The 24,346-nt window shown below is 46.9% G+C and overlaps 1 protein-coding gene across 1 annotated transcript in view; it reads left to right on the top strand.

Annotated features, from left to right (window-relative positions):
* ST14 (ST14 transmembrane serine protease matriptase) overlaps window positions 1-14,960 on the top strand; it is a 44,773-nt gene extending 29,813 nt beyond the window's left edge. The window contains exons 10-19 of the mRNA XM_081281728.1: window positions 61-170; window positions 302-432; window positions 1,812-1,916; window positions 2,331-2,441; window positions 2,548-2,661; window positions 2,970-3,092; window positions 3,907-4,093; window positions 12,930-13,204; window positions 14,076-14,212; window positions 14,306-14,960. Coding sequence (XP_081137854.1) covers window positions 61-170; window positions 302-432; window positions 1,812-1,916; window positions 2,331-2,441; window positions 2,548-2,661; window positions 2,970-3,092; window positions 3,907-4,093; window positions 12,930-13,204; window positions 14,076-14,212; window positions 14,306-14,467 — 1,455 coding nt within the window. The 3' untranslated portion in view covers window positions 14,468-14,960. The remainder of the gene's footprint in view (window positions 1-60; window positions 171-301; window positions 433-1,811; window positions 1,917-2,330; window positions 2,442-2,547; window positions 2,662-2,969; window positions 3,093-3,906; window positions 4,094-12,929; window positions 13,205-14,075; window positions 14,213-14,305) is intronic.
* The last annotated feature ends 9,386 nt before the right edge of the window (window positions 14,961-24,346 follow it).

Below are 24,346 nucleotides of genomic sequence, written 5' to 3'. Positions count from 1 at the left end.
GACATCCTGGGGTTCAGGGAAGAGGAAAAGAACTCAGAGTCCAAAGCATTCTCTCTCCAGGTACCCAAAAATAAGAATGTAAAGGTGCGCTTCAAAATCTTCTACCTGGTGGAACCCAACTTGCCGCTGGGCACTTGCCCCAAGGACTACGTGGAGATCAATGGGGAGAAGTGAGCTCCTGGGGATTGGGACCGCCAGGCCTTGGCACTGGAGGTGGGGAGGGGGCAGGGGTCCTGTGCATGCCCAGTGTCCTGGTTCCATGCTGAGGTGTCTCTCCCTCACACTCACGCCTCTCCTCTAGGTACTGTGGAGAGAGGTCCCAGTTTGTCGTTAGCAGCAATAGCAACAAAATCACAGTTCGCTTCCACTCGGATCAGTCCTACACTGACACGGGGTTCCTAGCTGAATACCTCTCCTATGACTCCAGTGACCGTGAGTAAATTCTACTGCAGCAGGGGCCTGGTTGGTTAGAGGGATTCACACAGGATGCACTGTTTGTTCTATATATTATCAGCATTGTGCTTTTCCTGATTCAAAGATAATTGGAAATGTAAGATGCATATCACTCTAGTAGCTTTTTGAGGAAAGAATTTTATTTCAGATGCAGTTATTATAAAAGACTGACAGCAAATGTAGGTTCACACCATGCCCTTCAGGGTTGCATCCCAGCACGATGTATCTGGAGCCTGAGGACTCTCCTCTCTTGTCTTCCTGGGGCTATCTGTCCCTTTGGTTCAACATCACTGTGACTTTTATTATCTATGCTTGTCTTTATGGCTGTTGAGCACTTTTAGGATAAATATCAAATTTTTGAAGCACATTAGAAAATAACCCTTAGCTGTGTGAATAGCAATTGGTTGATGCACACAATACAGATTGAGTCTCCAATGCTTGGGACTAGAGTGTTTTCGATTTCAGATTTTGGACTTTGGAATATTTGCATATGTGCAATGAGATATTTTGGGGAGTATGTGAATTTAGTGCTTAGACTAAGTTCATTTATATTTTACATATACCTTGTACACATAGTGTATTTGGTACACCTGTTTTTTGACTATAATCTGTCACACAAGTTCAGGTGTGTCATTAGGTTGGAGCTCAAAAATTTGGAATTTTGGAGCATTTTGAGTTTTGGATTTTGGATCTGTAGTTTTAAATTTCAACACTGCATCATAGAATAACCTTTCAGAAGACATCTTTGCTCTGCTAAGGAACCCACGTTTAAGTTAAAATTCAACTGCATGACTTACCAAAAGTGTAATTAGATGAGCAAGTACCTTTGATCCAAAGACATGCTTGTGACCAAAGCGTATGTGTGCAGGGGCAGTGACAACAGTCTCCTCACATCTTTGTCCTCTGCTTGATGATCCCAATTGTCAGACACCTCCCAGTTTCAGAGACAGTAAAATATGAACAGTTCCCTAGCATGAAGGAAATAGGTGATGTCGTTAACCCTTGGGCGAGGACATGCACATCATCCATGTACTGAGCCTCCGCTGCCCCTGTCGCAGGCGGGAGCCTGGTGCTCAGAGGCATGAGGGTACAGCAGCACTGCTAATGCAGCCCCCTCCTTCCACTTTGCCTGGAGCTGCTGGTGTTCGTCACTGGTGGTCAGGAGGAGCTTGGCCAGCCCTGCCCTGCACCAGCTGCTGCTGTAGGAGCCCCCTCGCCATAGTTTGGTGGGCCTGGGTGACCCTCAGTGCCTGCCTGACTTCCCTGTTTGCAGGCTGGGTCTTCCATGTGGCTGTGAGGTTGGCGTTGAGGGAGGGAGGTTGGGACCACAGACCTCAGACCTGCTTTGTTCCCTACAGCTTGCCCTGGGATGTTCACGTGCAAAACTGGGAGGTGCATTCAGAGGAACCTGCGCTGCGATGGCTGGGCTGACTGCACCGACTACAGCGACGAGTTACACTGTGGTGAGTCACGCTGGGAAACTGGAATGTCCCCTCCTGCCCTCACTGTGCCCCATGGCTCCTGCTGGCTGCCCCTTGTGGCAAGAAGGCCCGAGGTGGTGGGAATTTGTACTTATGTTCTGCTGCCCTCCTTCCCTCTGGGTGCAGAGACATCTGGCCCCTTTCCCTCCCCCTGCTGTCTGCAACTCCTGGCTGCTGGTGAAGCAGGCCATGGAGTGTTTTGAAAGTGCTGAGGTCAGCTCCTTAGCTGGTGGAGCAGGCATGCCCCAGGCCAGCGCTCCAGATGGGAAGTGGTCCCCCGGCGGCTCTGATTGTCCAGGCTTCCCCTGGGAAGTCGTGAGTGATGAGGCTGCCACCCAGAAGACCAGGATCACAACCGAACCTTGCGGCTGACTTCTGCCTCTTGCCTCACTCCAGCATGCAATGCCACCCACCAATTTACCTGCAAGAACAACTTCTGCAAGCCCTTGTTCTGGGTCTGCGACAGCGTGAATGACTGCGGGGACAACAGCGATGAACAGGGGTGCAGTGAGTGTCCTGGGGCAGGTGGCCATCTGGGCTTCCCTGCAGCTGCCCGCTTGGCCTGGGCAGACAGGGCATGTCAGGCCTTCGTTAAGGAGTTGTTCTTCCCCAGGTTGTTCCGCTGGGACCTTCCGGTGTGCCAACGGGAAGTGCCTCCCACAGAGCCAGCGGTGCAACGGGAAGGACAACTGTGGGGATGGATCTGACGAGATCTCATGCGACAGTGGTGAGACCTGGCTCTGCCTTCCTACAGGGTTGCGGACATTTTTTCCCATGTATCTGCACTAGGAGCACACTCCTGTGCAGCGTGCCCAGAGATTAGTAGACAAACCTGTTAAGTGTGATAAGAAAGCATCAGTTGGGGGAGAATCTTTTAGAAGGTAGAGAATGTGGGTGTGATGGTTGGGGCCAGCCTGGGGGAGGGGTGGAGGGTAGGTGGATCATGAGATGCCTCTGAGGGCTTCTGGCACTGACTCTGGCTTATAGTTATGGGCTGCAGAGGAGCTGATTCCCATCTGTGTCCTCCCTGAACAGCGAGCGTTGTCACTTGCACCAAACACACCTATCGCTGCCACAATGGGCTCTGCCTGAGCAAGGGCAGCCCTGAGTGTGACGGAAAGAAGGACTGTAGTGATGGCTCCGATGAAAAGGACTGTGGTAAGCAGAGCTTCTGTGTCTGGTTAGGCAGGCTGTTCACTGTGTAAGGCACCCACCCATAAAAGGGTGCACCCAGAGGGGGAAATCCTGCCAGCACCTTGCTCACCTAGGTCTGTGCCCGGAAAGCTGGTGCATTTGACTGGAGCAAAGATGCTGTACCATAGCCTAGCTCTGGTTCTGGAGAAAGGCCCAGGCAGGCAGCACATTGGTGCCTCTGTGGCACAGCTGGGGTGCTGGCAGAGGTGCTGGGCTGGTGCCTGCTCTGTAGATGGAGCCTCTGGTGAGTGGCTTGGAGAGGAGTCCTTAGCTCCTCTGAGTACCAGACAGGGTTTCCCCCACTGGCCCATGTGTTAACTTGCACCCCCTGTGTGTTGCTGAAACAGGGGTTCAGTTTGGGCAGAGTTATAGTTCTGTGCCTTCCTGTCAGGCCTTGGCTCTTCCCTCTCGGCAGTCAACAGGCATATTTAGGCAAATGACACCCAAATTGAGTCTAAGCAAACCAGCAGGTGTCTCAAGACCCTTTAGTGCATTTGTGCAGGACAGAGGAGCTGGGAGCATGGGGGTGAGAGGAAGGGGAAGGTGGACGACAGAGGGTGCCTGAAGCTCAGAGTGCTGAGGTCAGCTTCCTTAGCTAGTGGAGCAGGCATTCCTCAGGCCAGCTCTCCAGATGGGAAGTGGTCCCCTGGTGGCTCTAGAGAGTCCCTCATGCCACCTGTGCTCCAGCACTGCTGTGCAGGCCAGAGCCAGAGGTGATTGCCCTGGGAGTGGGGAGTCTGGCTGCTCCCTTGTGGTTGGTTCTCTGTTCTCTTTCCAGACTGTGGGCTGCGGTCATTCAGCAAACAGGCTCGGGTCGTTGGGGGCACAAATGCAGACCAGGGTGAGTGGCCCTGGCAGGTGAGCCTCCACAGTCAGGGCCAAGGCCACGTGTGTGGGGCTTCGCTCATCTCTCCGAACTGGCTGGTCTCTGCAGCCCACTGTTTTATGGATGACAGAGATTTCAGGTAGGTCTCTGGGTGGGTGGTGAGGTCCCCTGTGCCTATGAGTCATGCCAGGGTGGGCTGTCACTAGGATAGGGTGGTGGAGAGGTGGCAGTTATCTAGTGACAGAGCTTATTAACAGTGCTAATAAAAACTCACTTTTATTAGGTACTCTCTCAGTCAAATACTTCTGTGCCACCCCTAGTGGGGCCGATCTGTTTATATCTCTACTTTATAGAAACAGACTCAGAAAGGTAAGGGCATTGGCTCAAGGTTGCACAGCTATGTGGCAAAACCAAACTTGAGCTCAAGTGTGTTGATTCCAAAGCCTTTTTGGTTAATGTCTGTACTGTATGGTTCCCTGGAATTAGTTAAAGATGAGTCTTGATTTTTCAATCCTGCTCTGGTTTGCAAGTGACCTTAGGCAAGTCATTCAAACTTCTTAGGCCTGGGGATGATATGATGCTGTTAGTTCTCATTCTTAGAGTTGTGAGAATTAAATATTATATTGTCCTTGGTACACAGTGCTGCCTGTCACATAGTAGGTGCAGGCTGTTATGCTCAAATTGGGGACCCCCAAAAGACCACCAGAGACCCAAGATCGATGTAAGCAGCAAAGAGGTGTTTATTGCGAGCTAGCTCCGTCCTCTGTGCACACACACAGCAACTGGTGATGCTGAGAGGCCCTGAGCCCAGGGTTTGCAGCAGTTTTATACATTCTTTGGAGAAGGCAGGGACCCCCACATACATCATAGCATCTCTTAGCAAATCATCACACACCGCGGGAAAATCAAATAACAACTCTAAAACATGATTAGCACATTCACTGGCAGGAACAAGTTGGGTAGGGGTGATTGGTTACTATAAGAGGGGGATTCATTTGAACTGATTGGTTTAAGCCATGAGGGGAGTAGTGCTAAATTACATGGTTTCCCAACACGTTATCAACCACCATAAACTTCTGGGAGGGTCATCTGGCATCCCAGGTATTTCCCTGTCTCATGCTGATTGGTGGCTGCTAGGGGGTTGCTATGGGTCCCCACCCAGCCTGACTGAGTCAGGGACACCTGGCGCAGCAGATCTCTCCTGTTATTTGTAGATAAACAACTCAGCAGGGTGGGAATGTGCCTAGGAGTGCTCTGTGGGTCTTTCCAAGGACAAAGGTGATGTCCCTTCCTTGGACAGGCTTTGCTCTGAGGTAGAGGCTGGTTTTTCAAGGCCTGGAAGAAGAGCCACATTCGTGTCCCAAGGCTAGGTGGGCAGGCACCAGAGTCTAGGAGGCCAGAGAATTTGCAGGAGTTGACTAGGTGTGGGGCTGGGGTTGTTGGGGTCTTGCTCCTGGCCTGTGCAGGTTGTCTGGCCATTGGCCACAGGAAGGAGTCTAAGGGGATAGCTTGCTCTGTGGGCCTTCTAGGGGATTGTACCTTGCTGCCAACTGCATGCTCTTCTGCAGTAGGCAGCTCCGGGACAGGCAACCCAGGCTGCCTTGACCTGAGAGGAAAGATGGGGCCCACAGCAGGAAGGCAGCCAAAGGCACAGGTGTGTGTGGTGTGGGTGATGGAGGCAGCAAATGGCTGGAGTGAGGAGGGGGGGCTGCTGGCTCATTTACCCCTGGGCCTCTCTAGATTGTCGCCATCCAGCCTCATCCAGGCCCATCCAGCTTGAGCCAGTTCTTCTTTCTTGTTTTTGTCATACTGAGCTCCACCCTGGGCAGGAAGGATTATTTTTCTTTGTGGGGTTTTAATAACTTATTTAAGAATTTTTAAAAATAAACTTTTTATTTCAAATTGTAAAAGTGTTATGGATTTCTCATGTACCCTTTACCCAGGGCCCCTCCACGTTAGCATGTGTGTTTATATTCAGAAACTAACATTGGTCCATTCCAAGTAATTAAACTCCAGATTTCACTAACCAAGTTTCATGCTAATGTCCTTTCTGCTCAGGAGCGGGACGGGAGTGTCTCAGTCCTGTCCTTGCCAGTGCTGAGGCCATGTGCTGTGTGAAATGTCCTCCTGTGAGTTAGTCTGATGTTTTTCTCATGACCGGACTGGAGTTAGGAACATTGGGAAAGAATGTCACATCATTTCAGCAGATAAATGACATGTGGTAGTCAGCTTTTTGTCACCGTGACTAAAATACTCAACAAGAACAACTTAGAAAAAGAAAGATTTATTTTGGCTCAACAACTCAGAGGATTCAGTCCATGGTTGACTGGCTCCAAGGCAAAAATTTCATGGCTGAAGGGCGTGGCAGAGGAAGGCTACTCAGCTCCTGGCTATCAGGAAGGAGTGGGGGGGGGGGAGAGGGAGACACACACACACACACACACACACACACACACAGGGGGGGGGGCGGCACATGTGTGAGCATGACCTGCCTCTAGTGATGTTGCTCATTATCCTTTGGTTAAGGTAGTGCTTGCTAGCTTTCTCCACTATCACATCATTATTTTCTCTGATCTTTGGATGTGAGTCTATTTAGAATTTTTCTTTTTTTTTAAATTTTGTTATTATGAATACAGAATGCATTACAATTCATATTACACATATAGAACACAATTTTTCATATCTGGATGTACACAAAGTGACTCTATCTTACTCTCTGACAAAAACTGTCACATTAGCTGTAGCATCAAAGCATGTTTTGTATAGAGTAGGTGAAGACCATACTTGCTTTTGTTGTCTAATAAAAAGGAGTGATGAGAATTTTGAGAAGTCCAGTAGATTGAGGTCTCAAAAATTATTTGCCTACATGCACAGCAGACTCTGGATTTACTTGATAGATTTATATCTGTAAGTTGACAGCTTCATCTTTTTTGTAGTCCCCCTGGAAAAGAGCTAGAAATGGCTATTGCTGCAAATAACACTCCGGATGACTGGTATATCCAAACACAATAAGTTTATTGAAAATAGGGCTTTTTCATTCCACTGCTGTCTTTCCTATCTTTGGATACATGTCTGAAGAGTGTACAAGAGGCAGCAGTGGAATTGTGTGCCAGAAGAATAGAACTCACTGTGCAGAAATTAAGCAAGTGACACAATGTTTCCAAGGAACAGTTCATAAAGCAGTCTTGGATGACTTTAAATGAAACGATAGAAATGTAAGTCCTCCATTTGAAGAAATGGGATATAAATGTCCCAGACTGTATGATAGGTTTCTATTTCTCTCAAGTGACTTGGATACTGGTATAAGAGAGGAAGAAGACAGAACTGGTCACTCAGGGAAGAATACATTCCCTTGTCCTGGCTCCGGTTAAGATGAATGTTGTATTCACTTATCATGATCTCTTTAATTAAACATGATTAATTTGAAATACATTCAAATCCCTTTTGTGCTAATATATTGAGTTATTTATTGGTTAGCTGACTTAAAAGAAATACTGGTTAAGAGTGCTGGCTGTGGAGCTAAGATTGAATTTAAACTTTGACTTCCCTAATTACTAATGAGTTGTCTCACATGTGACTCAAATTCTCAGAAACACAATTTCCTCATAGGTGAAACAGACAGAAGAATACCTACTTGTAAAAGTTAGTATACAGATTAAATGAGGAAAAGTATTAAACATTCAGCATAGTTTACCTGGCAAATAAAAAATACTCAACAAATGAGAGTGAAAGCAAAAAAAGAACAAATGTTATTTTCCATTCTAGTATAGGTGCACTGTAAGGAAGTTTGTCCTTTTTCATTTATTTGCATTCATGTTGACTCGTGTATCTATTTTGTATTTGGGGGTTGTAACCCAATAACGTGATACTTACTTTGTTGCTCAGATTGTTCCAGAATTGCTGGTTGGGAACTCCTTGAGGGCCGCTTCTGTGTGCCTTTGACTTGTTCCATTCTTTCAGTGTTTCGGAGTCACTCTCTTGCTTTCTAGCAACACTAGACTCATCTGACACCTTCTCTGCCCCAGCCTTAGAACCAGTCACTTCTGCAAGGAGCACTTCATCAGGGGATGGTATTAGAAATCAAGATCTGGGTGCTCATTGTTATTGCAGAGTCACTCTTTCTAGGTCCTTCAGGGGGCCCAGCTAGGAGATAGGTGTGTGTGTGTGTGTGTGTGTGTGTGTGTGTGTGTGTGTGCGCGCGCGCGCGCATGCAGTGGGCCTGTGTTTACTGCTTTCTCTTCTTTGCTTCAAAATTTCATTTTTTATTTCTTTTTCCTCATCTTCTGTTGAATATCTGTCTTATTTCTGCTAATTCATGGTGCCTTTTATAACAGCCACTGTTGTTAATAGTATATGGGAAACGAGTCTTAGTTTCTGTACTTCACAGTCTTGCTAGGTCAGGGATAACACACTACAGTTGCTCACACCTTCATGCACACATGCACACAGGTGGTAAGTGCTGTGCTGGAACTGTGTGCAGGCTACCCCAGGACCCCAGGCGATGGGAAGGGTGACGATTGAGCAGGGGTGTCTATACCAAGTGCTGGAATGTGAGGGTTTTTGTCAGCAGGACCAGGTGGTGCAGACCTTCCAGACAAAGGGAGTATTGTGCACAGAGGCAGACGTGTGAAGTGTGCGGGGACCTGGGGTCGAGTTACTCTGCATGCATTTCTGAGTCATCTAGTGCTCCTAAGGCACTGTGGAGAGGTTTTTTTTTTTTTTTTTTTTCTTTTTGGTACCAGGGATTGAACTCAGGAGCACTCAACCACTGAGCCACATCCCCAGCCCCATTTTTTTTTTTAAGAGAGAGTGAGAGAGGAGAGAGAGAGAGAGAGAGGGAGAGAGAGAGAGAGAGAGAGAGAGAGAGAGAGAGAATTTTTAATATTTATTTTTTAGTTCTTGGCGGACACAACATCTTTGTTGGTATGTGGTGCTGAGGATCGAACCCGGGCCGCACGCATGCCAGACGAGCGCGCTACCGCCTGAGCCACATTCCCAGCCCCCCCAGCCCCATTTTGTATTTTATGTAGAGACAGGGTCTCACTGAGTTGTTTAGTGCCTTGCTAAGTTACTGAGGCTGGCTTTGAATTTGTAGGTCAGCCTCCCCAGCTACTGGGATTACAGACATGCACCACTGCACCTGTCCTGAAAGGTGTTTTAATGCCATGAAGTACATAAGCTGCCTACATTTAAATGGTGGCCCACACTTATTAATGTGTGTCTTAAGCAAAAGATTCTTTACTCAAGTCCTTCTCTTACAATTGCAGGGCTGTTTGGTCAGCCTGGAGAAGGGTGCTTGGTTCTTGTAAATGCTGTCTTAGTGATTACTATGGGAAGTTTCAATGACTGCATCTGCCCTCCTGGTCTCTCTGTTCCTGGTAGGTATGCAGACCTCAAACACTGGCAGTCTGTCAGTTGGCTTTCCATCATGCTGACAAATAAATACCTGAAACAATCAGCTTAGAAAAGGGTCACTTTTTTTTTTTTTTGCTCACAGTTTTAGAGGTTCCAATCTCTGAGTAGGTGGACCCATTGCTTTTAAAAGCCTCTGGTTGAATGGCAATGGCAGAGATCAAGGGACAGAGCAAAACTGTTCTCCCTGCTGGGCATGGTGGTGTCTGCCTGGCAATCCCAGACACTCAGGAGGCTGAGGCAGGAGCATCACAAGTTTGAAGCCAGTCTCAGAAACTTAGCAAGACCCTGTTACAAATTAAAATAGAAAGGGCTGGGGATGTGATTCAGTGATTAAGCACCCCTGGGTTCAATCCCCAGTACCAAAAATTGTTCACCTTGTGGCTGGGAAGCAAAAGAGAAGAAGAGGAAGGGACTGGGGTCTCATAATCTCCCCTTCAAGAGCATGCCCCAATGACCTAAAGACCTCCCAGTAGGCCCCACCTCTAAAAGGTTCTACCACCTCCCAATAGTACCACCAGGGGACCAAGTCTTTAGCATAAGGACCTTTAAGGCGACACTCTAAATCTAATCTATAGCACTTAACTTGCTGATGAAATTGAATGCTTTTCTGGGTGAATAATGTTGGCTGCAGGAAAAAGACCACTGTGCAGGACTAATAGAGAGGGTTTCTTTTTTTTAAATTTTTATTATTAGTTGTTCAAAACATTACAAAGCTCTTGACATATCACATTTCATACATTTGATTCAAGTGGGTTATGAACTCTCATTTTTACCCCGTATACAGATTGCAGAATCACATCGGTTACACATCCACGTGTTTACATATTGCTATACTAGTGTCTGTTGTATTCTGCTGCCGTTCCTATCCTCTACTATCCCCCCTCCCCCCTCCCATCTACTCTCTCTACCCCCATATACTGTAATTCATTTCTCTCCCTTGTTTTTTTTTTCCCTTTCCCCTCACTTCCTCTTATATGTAATTTTGTATAACATAGAGAGGGTTTCTTGAAAGAGGGTTTGGGGTTGTTGGGTGCATAGGGCCCAGTTTGGGGGAGAGGAGGTGAGGCAAGGAGCCTGACAAGGGCCTTTCTGTGCTGGGATAACACAGAATGGAGGTGGAAGGGACTAGGCTGACTATCCCTCTCCTCCATCCTATCTCATCCTTTCTACTTCTGAGACTTTGCCCACAGAGCATTCCTGAAGCATCCTTTGGCTTGCCCTAGACTACAGACCTCCTTGCTCCCTCCCAGCACTCTGGTGTGCACAATACATTGCCAGCACAGTCTTTCCAAAATCTTATTGCATTAACCTCTTGCTTAAATGCTTGCCTTGGCTTGCAGGATAAAGTAGAAACCCCTTTCCAATGACCCCCTTCCAATGACAGCCATGTCATCTGTCCTCTGCCAATCCGACCAGCCCCAGTCTCACCTCTGGTCTTATACCTTTACATTATTCAAGTTTTGCTTCCTAAAAACGCCCCCTTTTTTTTTTAAATATGCTGCTTTCTGCCCCACCTGCAGACTTTGATCCAATCCTTTTTTTGACTTCAGGACTTGATTTATTTCCTTCCTCTCACTGCTACCCAACCTGTACTCTTCCAGAGCTTTCTACCCCTTCCTCTGTGGGACATTTTTCATGTTGGGCTGTGATCGATGATTTTTATGTCTCTCTCTGTGAACTTGGGGACTGAGTTTAGTGTAATTCCTTGAACATCATGGGTGCCCAATAGTTACTGAATGAATGAATGAATAAATGGATGGATGCCTGTATCGCCAGGATGAAGGATGAATGGGAAGAAACATTAGAGAAGGGAAGACTAGCTGGGCACAGCAGTGCACACCTCTAATCCCAGCTACTTGGGAAGCTGAGTCAGGAGGATCACAAGTTCAAGGCCAGCCCAAACAACTCAGCAAGACCCTGTCTCAAAATAAAAATTAAAATGGCTGGGGATGTAGCTCAGTAATAGAGTATCCCTGGGTTCAATCCCCCATACCAAAAAAGAAAAAGAAAAAAGAAGAAAGGGAAAGGCCAGTGAGTGGTGGTGGGAAGTTGAGGCCTGACCTGATTCGTCTTGGAAATCACTTTACGTTGTTTAACAAAATGAAAAGGATCTCACAAGAGCAGTTTTTAGGAAGTTCTTTTTTTAGAGAGTAGAGACAGAGCCCAGTTTGAAGGGTAGTGCTTCAGTCAGGGTGTGAGGTTCTGGTGAGCGGGCTGTGTGGCAGCCCAAATGACAAGGAGGTGACCAATGCAAGGGGAGTCAGGGGACCTGTGGAACAGCAGGGCTTCAGCAGGGAGGAGGCTCAGCTCAGGGCAGGGGTGAGGAAGGGTGCCATGGCTGCACAGCTCAGCTACCTCTTGACTTTCCTGAGAGATTAGAGAAAATCAAGTAGGTTTTTATGCTTGTCTCTGCAATTTAGATTTTTCTATTTTAAAGATCTACTTTTTTTCAATTTTTTATTTTGGAAAATGTTCAGTCCTACAAAATGCAAGTATAGTAGTGAAAGGAAGGAAGGAAAAAAGGACTAGAGCAGTGAGCACCTCGGACCCTCTCTATGTTCACTAATTGTTGCACTTGACCCCATTTACTTTATTTTGCTCTTTGCATGTGTACCTGTGTTTTGGGGAACCATTTCTGACTTAAGCGCAGCTGCTAGGACACTTCTTTAGTACCTCAGCCTATAACTTTTTTTTGCCCCACATCTGAAATTGCCACTTCTCCAAAGAGCCCTGGTTCCTTTTAATGGAGAAACAGAATCTAAGTCTCGGGTACCCCTGGGAATGGCATTACTTTGAGGCTAAATTTTTTAAATCATGAAGTTTTTTTAGTGAGACTTTTCATTTTTGTAAATCTCTTTTTTCCCCACACTGGAAGTTGGCTCTCAGCCACATCTGTGTCCTCGCTTCTTTGCTCTTGTCCTCCAGAGTACATGATATGGTTTCAGAATCGCTAACTTGTTCAATCGCTAACTAACCTCACATTAAAACTCAATATATTTTTTTCAATTCGCTTTGGTCTCAGAATATATACCACTGTGTTTAAAAATTGGATGATTTTTGAGTTATTCCTCCTGTGAAAGGTCAGATTAAAAGATACTTTTTTTTTTTTTTTGCATTACTAGAGATTGAACCCAGAATCTCGACCATGCTAGGCAAGTGTTCTACACTGAGCTACATCCCCAGCATTTTAAATTTTATTTTGAAATAGGGCTGGCCCCAGACTTGCCATCCTCTTGCGTCAGTTTCTGGGATTACAAGTGCACTCAGCTAAGATACGTATTTCTTGATAATCAGATTAAAAGTGTATTAAAAGAGGGAATAAAGAGGTCCAGAGAGGTTCAGTGCTGTGTTAGAGTGCTTAATAGCGTTTTCAGTTTAGGATCCAGTCCAAGTAAGGGCCACTTTCCTCTGTCACCTGCTTCTCAGCAGCTCCTGGTGGCTTTATGTATGGTGAGCAGGAACTTGGTGTGGTACTGGTGTGCACACGCACTCACATGTGTCTTGGTGCAGCCTTGCAACTGCAGTCTCATGGCCACTTCTCCTCCTCTGACCCCTCCCAGGTATTCAGACCCCACTTTGTGGACTGCCTTCCTGGGCCTTCATGATCAGAGCAAGCGCAGCGACTCTGGGGTGCAGGAGCACCAGCTCAAGCGTATCATCACCCACCCCTCCTTCAATGACTTCACCTTCGACTATGACATTGCACTATTGGAGCTGAAGAAGCCTGCTGAGTACAGTTCTGTGGTGCGGCCGATATGCCTGCCTGACACTTCTCATGTCTTCCCTGTTGGCAAGGCCATCTGGGTCACAGGCTGGGGGCACACCCAGGAGGGAGGTAAGCTTCAGGCTGGGCCCAGGGACCTGCAGAGAGCCTGAGGCCTTCCTCAGAGGCGGCTATCAGCTATCCTGCTTCTGTATTTGTATCCTTTTTGGTGTCTAACCTGTCTGCCTGGCTTCTGAGCTGATGGATTTCTGTAATTTATTTTTGCCTGGCAGGATGAGGCTGTATAAGGTAGAATGTAAAAGGGGCATGGGATTTGCAGGTTGGGCTCTGGATTGAAGGCCTGGCTTTGCCGCTTAACTATCTGAGTGACTTGGGTGAGTTTCTTAAACTCTGACCTTGGTTCTTCATTGGCAAAAAGAAATGGTACTTAATGTATATGAGAATGTGGGTGTGGATGCACTTTGTCACTTGGAAAGGCCATTAACTGTGCTGTGATATTACCTGTCATGAAAATGAGTGGCCTGTTCCTTCTGCACCTACTTGTAGGAGGCAGTCTTTTGGCAAATTTAAAATTTTTTTTAAATCCACTGTAATATTTATATAGCATGTTGCTGAAAATTTGTAGCATATAGAGAGGTAAAGAGTAAAAACCTGACTTGTAGCTCCCCTGCCTTGGCAAAACCACTGTGGCACCTGGTGGCACTTTCTGTCTGCTGCTTTCTTCACACCCCTTACCTCGGTGCACATTTGACTTCATATCATGTGACAGATTTCCAGCATATTGCCTATTTCTGATTGAGTAGTATTCCATTGAGAAGTGCCATCAATTACTTAGGCATTTGTTAGTTGTCCACACCTGGGCTGTTTACAGAGCTTTGCTGGTCAACTGCCTCTGGTGGGGAGCCTCTCCAGTGACCTTTTCCCCATGCAGCTCGTAGGAGAGCTCCCTGATTGAGTCAGCCCTGTCCTACCCGCTCTACAGGCTCCGGGGCGCTGATCCTGCAGAAGGGTGAGATCCGCATCATCAACCAGACGACCTGTGAGGGCCTGATGCCGCAGCAGATCACCCCGCGGATGATGTGTGTGGGCTTCCTCTCCGGGGGCGTGGATGCCTGCCAGGTGTGTGGGCTGCCGGTGGGCGGGTCCTGGGGAGAGGCCAGTCCTGGGGAGAGATGGGGCAAGGCCCTCAAGCACAGGGCTTTCTCTACTCAGGGTGATTCCGGGGGCCCCTTGTCCAGCGTGGAGGAGGATGGACGAATCTTCCAGGCAGGTGTGGTGAGCTGGGGTGAAGGCTGTGCCCAGAGGAACAAGCCAGGCGTGTATACGAGGCTACCTGTATTTCGGGACTGGATCAAAGAGCAGACTGGGGTGTAGAGGCAGGGAAGCCTGCCAGTGAACCCAACATGAACGCCTGTGGGGCCACCCCAACGCACACCTGCAGGCTGAGGACAAGACCACTGGCTGTATTCCTGCTTCGTTCCTCTCTTCTCCGCAAACCCAGACTGTGAACTGCATCCTCAGGACTCTGAATCCCCCTGGAGAGCCTGTTGCCTCCCTCAGTCTCCACAGTGGGGTCGGAAAGGTGAGAAGGGGGAACAATGGGCAGTGCCCGTGGCCCAGCCAAGCACAAAGGCTTGAGGACACAGACTCCCGCTCCAGCCCCAGGCTGGGCCTGAGGCTTTTTCCTGCAGACCTGCTTCAGGTGTCTCTAAGGAGGAGCTTCTGGGATCTCATCAGTGGAGGAGGTGGCAACTGCAGTCGCAGGACTGTGGGGTCCTGGGTGACACTCCTCCAGAAACCCAAGTCCAAAGGACCCTAGAAAACAGACGAATCTGACTGGAATTGTTTTACCCTCTCCCAATGTGGCCTTCAGTGTGTGTGTTTGTGTGTATGATAAAACATTTTCTTTTTAGATAAAAATTTTCCTTTCTGGAATTGACTGGCTGTCTGTCCTTCCTCTTAGCTCCATTTGCAAGAAACTGGTCCTAAATTCCCCTCAGCACAGATCCTGGTGTCAGACTGCCTGGAGGCCACACTACCCTGCTGTTTTCTTCAGGCCAGCAGGGTGCTGTGTTTCTGTACTGGGGCCTGAGCAGGGGCAGTGGGTCAGCCAAGGAATCTGGGGAGAAGCAGTTGTAGGGAGCTGGTGTGATTGCCCAGGCCCTGGTCTAACTTGAGAGGGGAGGAGCTTTGCTGGAGAAAGTTGGAAGAGGTGTCTTTGCACTCAGTGAGGAGGTGGTCATTTGAGCTATGTGTGCCAGCACACCTAAGCTCTGTGCTCACAGACACGAGGGTGTGCATGAATTCCTGGCTGTTTGTCATGGGCTGAATGGATAGTTCACTAAGCCTTGTTGAAATGACACTGCCTTGATGCAGGGTGTCCACTCCTCTTGTGCCACCCCCCCTTTTTGCTTATTAATTTAAAATATTCTCTCCTTGCTTGGGGTGACCTAAAGAGATGGTGTCAAGGATTTGGGGAGAATCTAGGGAGCTTTGCCAGGGACATTTGATGGCCTTCTGTGTGCTGAGGTTCCTATGTGCTGGGGTTGGGGAAGAGGACTGGCCCTGGGCTGACTTCCAGGGCCAGCGTCAGACATGCAGAAGACTTTGCTCATCCCACCTTCCAGTCAGGCCTACCTCCTAGATGATGCTGATACGTATTGTTGAATGAATGGTTTTTGATCCCAGTGTGGAAAAAAAAGGAGTGAAAGTTAAATCTGGTTGGAGAATTTGGTAAGACTTCTCAGGGGAGGTGGTGCTTGCGCCCTTTTCATTTTAGCCTGAGTGTTATACCATCTAGAGTAGGAAGAAGTTGTATGTGGAATGAAAATGATGCTGGATGACTCCTGTGTAGATTGGGCCACATAATACATGTTACTTTTCTTTCCTAACCTGGTTGCTTATCCTGATGGTATGAGACAGATGCATCTCTGAACCAGAGACTACGCTAGATGAAGAGGATTCATGTGGTGCATTGTGTTGGCTGATTCCCAAGAGTGCCTGGGCCTTGGCATATAGGGCTCAGTTGCTTTGTGAACATGGTTGCTCACACAGTGGGGTTCTGGGAGGCTGGCCCAGCCTGTGCCTCCCACACGCCACATGTACCTCACTGTCTGCCCTGGCCTTCCATCCATCTTGACAATTACCTGCCAGATACACCGGCAGTGTCATCATCAGAAGACTTGACAGGTTAATGTGTTTTGTTCCAGGTTAATGTGGTTTGCATACTCAGTGTTTCCTGGGAAAGGGTTAAAAACAGACTGTTGTCCTTCATGGTCATCCCCTCCCTATCTAAGACCTTCAGCAAGAGGTCTGGGGTGGAGTCTGTCATGTGATCATGGCTCTTACCACGTGGTCCTGGAGTGTCAGAATCCCCGGGGATCTCACTAGTGGACCTTCCCACACTTCACCTAATACCTCCTGAGTCAGGAATTCTGGGGGTGGTAGGAGAGCAATCTGGTGTAAGATGCTCACTGGGGTTCTAATGCATGCTGAAGTTTAAGAAGCACTGTTTTAGCAGTGGGTCTTGCCAAACTCGAGTGTGACCATGGACTAACAGCATCACCAAGTGCTTCACTAGGCACCCAGGCTGAAGTTTACAGGGATGCCCTTGAACCTACAGTCCTGACAGGATCCTAGAAACCTGCCTGGATTTATACACACATTTGATCCCTGGGAAACCAATGGAGTATCAATGCTTTCAAAATGATTATGGAGCCAAATCTTGGGTTACTTCTGTCTAGAGAGCAGTAGAATAAGCTAGGCATCTAGTGGGAGTTCAAATGCATCACTCCTTGTTCATTGGTAACACATATAATGAAGATAGAAATCACTGGTACCAACAAAGAGCCAGAGTCAGCAAGATGAGTGCCACCAGATTGCTGGAAATGTGGCTGCACAGCCCTGCAGCCGTATGGGCCTATCTTTCACAGGAGAAGGCTGGGGGGAGGGACTTTGGCCAACACTGTTTTGCACATGTTTGCATTTTTTATTCAAGAACTCTTAGCTCAAAGCATATGACACAAAATTCAATTTAATTAGTGCAGGCTGATGTGATTGCAGCCAAGTTCACCGTGCAGGGAATGAAATGAATGATGCATTCTTAGACCCACTCACTGCAATTGTAGCCTGGAGTAAAAGTGTTGAGAGCAAGAGACAGCCCCTCTCCCCATCCCGAGCACTCAGTGAGGGCTGCCTGCCAAGCAGTGCACTGCCTGGAGGTGCCCTGTGCTTGGCTTAGTGCTCCTTTGTTGCTTTTGAAGTTGTCACAATTATTGAACAAGGGGCCCTGCTTTTTTGTTTTGCGCTGGGTCCCATGAATTGTGTAGTTGGCCCTGAAGCCTTATGTACCTGGCCATTCTCTAAGCAGCCTAAGGTGTAAAGAAAACAGACACAGAAAAGCAAGCAAGGTGCAGAGGCAAAGTAAAGGGGACTGCTCATTTGAGCTGCCAGCTTTATTTATATCCAAAGTTTACAGTAGGTCATTGACATTATTAGTACATATTGCTCATTGTATAAAGTTACTGTTAAGTGGGCAGGTTTAGGCCCAGTGACACATTGGTGTTGTCTAAGAGAGTTCCTTTATTCTTAGAATCTGGGTATCTGAGATTAGGTCAAGAGCCTCCTCACGTAGGACTTTACCATAGCAGCTAGGCATTGAGCATGTATTAGTTATCTTACTAGTTTCATGGAGAAACTGTAGAATATTCCAAGTGTGGAAAACAGGGCTCCTGTTCTTCTCCGGGAGTTTGCTCACCAGAGGAACACTGCCTTGTACATTTCTACAGCCAGAATCCTTACACTAAGGTGAAGTTACAGAATGTGAACTGGGACAGGGAATCAGAAGGCTGTAAGAGATGGTGAGTGTGAGGTGAGACATGGAGTCTGCAGGTGTAGCTGGGTCTAAGTGAGGAGCAGGGAGTAGTAGTGTGAGGTCAAGGGCCTCCCTGTGTAACCATGCACAGCAGCCCAAGCTTCACTGGGAGAACACAGTGCTGTAACTGGTCCCCATCAGCTCAGTGCACTCTGTGGAGTCCCTGATTGACTGGCTTTTTCTGTTGTTGTTGCCTTTTTGGGATCTCCTCTTAAACTGCCTCGTCTCAATTGTTTTAGCCATTAATCAAAACTATTTAAAATTTAATGAAGTTGAACTCAGGGCTCTGCATGTTGCATCTATAGTGAATCCTACTCAGACCTAGATTCTGTAGAAATCACAGTGAAATTTGCATCAGTACGGGTGGAACTGATGTAAGAGGGAAGGTTTCAAATCCTGTCTATGTTGAAGGGCTCCAGAGACAAGGAGGCTGTTGTTCAGGCTACAGGCCACATGATGGCAGTGTTGCACTGATACAGGGGAGAGGGCTGTTCTCTGGTCCGGCATGGGTGCCAGTTCCTGCAAGGCTGCCTTCTGCTTTCCACTTTCCCTTCAGTGCAGTGCAAGTGGGGCCTGTCTCAGGCTGAGCGTCCCTCAGCAGGACGCCTTTCTGGTCAGTCCTCCAACCCCGATAGTGCCACTCCCACTTCAGTCTGCAGTCAGGACCCCACGGCACCTCAGCATTGGGACATGGAAGATGACACATTACCAGGCAGGCTCAAAAGATGTTTTGGGAGTTGAGAACAGAGAGGTGACTTGTGGCGAGGCAGGTGTTACCTGTGTAGGTGGTAAGCAAGGGTGAAACAGGATCCCATGAGACACAATAGGCACTTGAGACAGCTGCTCCAGGGTATCTACTACAGTAGCATCTATTCACAGGCTGTGGGGGTGTAATGGTGTGTGTGTGTGTGTGTGTTGGGATCAAACTCCTAGTCCTAGAAGTGCACTGATTAAATGTACAAAGGACTTCATGTGGCTATGGCACCAGGACACCTCCTGCACTCAGGGGCATCTGAGATGCTTATAGATTCTGTCAGTTGCATGTGATGAAAAGTTGTTTTTCACTAGACATGGTGGTGCACACCTGTAATCCCAGTGGCTTGGGAGGCCGAGGCAGGAGGAACTTGAGTTCAAAGCCAGCCTCAGCAAAGGTGAGGGACTAACCAACTCCGTGAGACCTGTCTCTAAATAAAATACAAAATAGGGCTGAAGATGTGGCTCAGTGACTGAGTGCCCCTGAGTTCAATCCCCAGTACAAAAAAAAAAAAAAAGAAAAAGAAAAAAGAAAAAGAAAAGTTGTTTTTCCTTTTTCCAGGTTTGGAGTCAGTGTGTGTGTGTGTGTGTGTGTGTGTGTGTGTGTGTGTGTATTTTCCTTAGTCATGATCTTTCTAAGTTTCCCATGTTGGCCTTGAACTGGTGATCCTCCTGCCTAAAATTTCCACAGCTGGGATTACAAGTGTGGGCCACCATGCTTAGTTCCCTAAATGTTCTAAGTGCTCCATTATATTTATTTATTTAATTTAAGCTGCAAAATAGCCCTATGATCATTCCCATTTTATAGATAGAAAACCAAGGAACTAAGCCTTGAATGACCTGCCCAATGTACTATATTTAAGGGAATATTGGATTTAGGACCTGATAGTAATCGAGGCCCCAGAGTCTTAGGCAATATGGATTTTCCAAATAATCATTGCAGGCATTATGCCAATTTTTTTTTAAAACTGGAGTGTGACTACTATGTGAAGATTTTTTTTAAATATTTATTTTTTAGTTGTAGTTGGACACAATACCTTTATTATTTATTTTTATGTGGCGCTGAGGATCAAACCCAGGGCCTCCCTCGTGCTAGACAAGCGCTCTACCACTGAGTCACAACCCCAGAACTATGTGAAGATTTTTAAAAGGAATTACGCTGGTATTACTTAAAAATCATTTGTTACTAAACTCTCTTTGATGCATGATTAATATACATGGAATATTTGTGAATATGCGTTAAAATTGAATAGTCCAAAGTGACATAATCATTTCTTTATACAGTTTAATAAACATTTTTCTGATCTGAGAAAAGTTAACACATTGTTACTGATTTGCACATCATAGTCAAAATATTTACACTTGAGAAAATTTATTAGTGTTGCTAAGTATGAAGTTATAAAATGTAACATGTCCTAAGATTCTGCATCATCATCATTGGTTTAGTTACCTGACACGCTCTCCTCAGCACCACTCATATATGATGTGTTTACCTTTAGTACTATAGTGCTCTGAACAAACCACACAAGTTGGCTTTCAGGAAATTACTGATCATAGGCAGTGCTCTGAGAATTCTAGGCTTATGGCTTACAATGTGTGAGAAGACAAATGTGCATCCACATGGCACTGGTGATATACACTGCTGCTCTTTTATTTTTTGTACCAGGGATTGAACCCAGGAGCACTTAACTACTAAGCCACATTTGCAGAATTTTTACTTCTTAATTTTGAGACAGGGTCTCACTAAGTTGATTAGGGCCTTGCTAAATTGGTGAAGCTGGCCTTTAACTTGTGAGCCTCCTGCCTCAGCCTCCTGAGCTGCTAGGATTATAGGTGTGCACCACTGTAACTAGCTGCTGTCTACCTTTTAAGTGGCATAATGATTACCATGCAATGATTACCTGATTAAAGGTTATAAAGTAATTTTTGGACTGAAAAAAACAGGGTGTGACAATTATGCAGTGAAATATGGTTATGCTGTCTGTATGGATATTTATCCACTCCACCTCATATTAGATATTATTCACAAGCTTTCACCATTTCACAAAGAAAGGAAATTTTAACATGAGGGCTAAAAGTAGGTCATCCTCTTAGTATAAAAACAGTCTTTTAAATGCTTGAATGTGGGCACACTCTTTATTTTCTTTGTTTTTTCTATGTAACATAGATTTCCAGTCTCAGGGCAGAAGATATGTTTGGACCATCATTTGGTAACAATTTCTCTAAGCACAAATTCCCCTTTCTTTTGAGAATGCTCACAAATCTCCCAAAGACCTTCTACCTCTCTGAGACCTTCCTGTCAAGATCCCAATTTCTAGGATGGGTGTTGTTCTAGGCTGGTCCTGTACATGCCAGTCTGGGTAGAATAGAGTGTCACTGCTTCCCCTGGGATCCACCTAGTGGGAATGAGAGTGGTTCTCATCAGCCGTGATACCATCTCTATTTGTCCAGAAATGCGAGAGATGGGAGAAGAGCTGTGGTGGGAAGGAGGTGGGAAGAAGGGTTATCTCAGGTCAGGCCCCGGGTCTGAGGTTCCTCAGGGTGACCATGAGGAAGGAAACATAACACTAAATAACACCGAAATAACACTGGAATAATGAGACCAAACCCCAAAACAGGAGTGTTTCTCACTAGATTTTGGAACGTGGGATTGTCTAGAAGATGCTCCAAACTGCTCTTCCACATGATGACAAGCACATAACCAGCAGGTGCCAGTAGTGGGGGACTGTCCTGGCTCTACTTTGATCTGAGCCCTCTAAGCTTATAGTGGAGATGGAGAGAGGGATGTCAGGGACAGCTGCAGTGAGTGGGCCCAGGACCCAGCTGCAGACAAGGTGACGTGCTTCTGGGACACTGTCATGCACACTAATCACTTTTGTGGTCTAATCTGCCTACAGTGAGGATCCTATATTTTGGTGATAATGCTAATTTAAGATTCAATGACGGGGCTAGGGTTGTGGCTCAGTGGTAGAGTACTCGCCTCGCATGTGTGCAGCCCTGGGTTCGATCCTCAGCACCACATAAAAATAAAACCAAGGTATTTAAAAAAAAAATTTCAATGAGCCTGACTATCCCTTCCTGGTCCCCCGCCCTTCTTCTCTGTTCCTGAGTTCCATCATCCCTCTCCTGCAGCTTGGAAGCCATATGTTCATTCTATCCTTTCCACTCACCTCCCATCATTTCCTAAAAAGCCAGTTTCCAGGCGTAGGTGGAATCAATCCCATTGTCTGTTTGTTCCATTGTCTCAGCATCTTCCAGCAGGAGGGATGTGTGTATTTTCCTGGGATGTGAACTCAACTTTCCTTTCCCCTTGGCGCACAGTACTTTCCCTCCCTACCCACTGCCTTCACCTTGGAGGTTATCACTATTTCCCCTGCCCACACCCCTGTGATCAAGAATAGCTCAGTCCCTTTGCCAGACCTCTCTGGAACTTCATATGGTCTTATTTAATACTCAGTAGGGAAATTCTTCCATCCTCGGAGAAATTCTTTTTCCATAGAGCTGCAAAAACATGGTGTGCAGGGTGATGGGAGGAGAGGGAGCAGGCTTGCTAGGGGAGGGTGGAGATCTCTCTCCACATAGAAGTGCGTTCAGAGGTCAGTTCCCAAAATACACGGGCTGTCTGACCTTTGAAGTTCATAGTCTAGGTGCTGTCCAAATAGCTAAGGCACAATTGTATGGAAATGGCTAGGAAAAAAGGGAAATCTATGTTTGAAATGAGCAAATCTATTGTAAAAAGTGGCTAATAAGTATTTATATAAATTAGGGAGGGAAGAACTATTCATTAACAACTTGGTGCTATGTATGATTGGGACTATGTATTCTTTTTCCCCTTGTACCAGGAATTGAACCCAGAGGTTAATCTCTGAGCCATGGCGCCAGCCCTTTAAAAAAATTTTGTGTTGAGACGGGCTCTTCCTAAATTGCTTAGGGCCTTGTTAAATTACTGAGGCTGGCTTTGAACTTGCAATCCTTCTGCCTCAGTCTCCCGAGCCACTGGTATTACAGGTTTGCACCACCATGCTTGTCCAAGACTATGGATTCTTGATGAAGGAATGTGAAGCAGAACCCTGGGTGGGTAGTCAGTCAGAGTCAGGGTCTAGAGCTTAGTCAGAGCCAGGGGAGAGAAGGTGTGGGAGGTCAATGGCTCTGCTGACCAACTGGGGCTGAGTCTCAGGGAAAGGTGCCCCAGCCTGGGGCTCTTTCTGGTGTATGCAAGAATTTTTCCCTGAGGCTTTCACTGCTCAGTAATTAATGTGTCTCCCACTTCTCCTGGGAGAGCAGCTGCCCTTCCAGGGTCATCCTTTTAGAACTGGAAAAATATCACCATCCAACATCTTAGTGGGAAAGAGCCTCAAATTCAAGGTCACCCAGGCCAGCCTCCAGCAAGGACTTTGCATCCCTTCTTTAACATGGTGAAAAGGAACTTAATGTGTCTCTACCCCATCTTTGTACCTTGCCTTTGCCAATGGGATTAGAAACTGTGTGTCTTTTCCTCGCTGAGTGTTAGAACTGGATAGCATTTGGAGATTGTTTATAGATCTGATAAGTGGTCAAAACAACCAGTAGCGTGTGCCAAGCGGTGGTATCCAACGTACCGCTTCATCCTCACCACAGTGGTGAAGTGGATGGGTCCTAAAGTAGAGGATTGTTCACATTGACAGCAGAGGAAACAGGCCCTAGCATCCGACAAGTACCTTCCTCAAGGTTCAGCAGGAGGGGAAGAGAAAGGAGGCACCTCTGCTGGTTGCTCCTGGGATGAAGTTTGCACTCCCAGAGGAGCCCAGGCCCTCTCCACCTGGAGCTCAAGAGATGCTGGACCCAGCACTCTCTTGCCAGGTAATAAATCCACTGGTTGAAACACACATGGGAAAGGCCAAAGGAACTATCACCAGCTGGGCTCTGAAATGGCTCCTTCAGCATTTCTAAATCTTTCCCATTCCCATTTCCTTGGCTACCCCCAGCAGCCCCTGGGCATTTCCCTTTCTTAGGGGCCAAACCATCTGCTTTCTTTTACTCCTCCGCCTGGGGCAGTGTGGACTGGAGGGAGAAACGTTTCCTTGAGGTCTTGGCCGTGGGCAGCAGAACACCGTGTTCTGTGCTCTGATTCAGAACAACCAGCCTCTGCCCCTATCTTCCTCCCCTGAGCCCTTTATTTCTGCTGAATGTTGTTTGGCTTTGGGGGAAGAATAAACAGGGAGCAGAGGCCAAAAGTTTTGGCCTGGAACCAAGAGGGGGTGGGTGGGGGGTCGGGGGTGGGGGCTTTTGGGGTGGAGGTGGGAGGGAAGGAGGATCAATAGAAATTCTGCTGGGGTTGGGATACGGTGGGTCCCGTTGAGCCCAGGGCAACCCTCTTTGCTCAGATTTCCCCTTCCCAATGAAGACCCATATTGAACCTGGGTAGGGTTCTGGATCACAAGAGACAAGGATTTTCATGGATCCAAAGAATGGAGCAAGAACCAAAACTAAAAAGATGTTCTAGTTGAAGGGCTTTTGAAAGACAAATTGGTTAACATTTTGAATGGTTTAATTGGTACTTATGTTAAACAAAAGCCTTCTGATTCTAAATATTTTATAAGTTGTGTTAAGGGTAAATAAAGATCATTTAGGCTTATTTTAGTTCCAGC

The sequence above is a fragment of the Spermophilus citellus genome (genome assembly GCF_964194105.1).
Source record: "Spermophilus citellus genome assembly, chromosome: 2".
Classification (NCBI taxonomy): Eukaryota; Metazoa; Chordata; class Mammalia; order Rodentia; family Sciuridae; genus Spermophilus; species Spermophilus citellus.
This window is presented reverse-complemented; position numbering and strand designations above follow the sequence as displayed.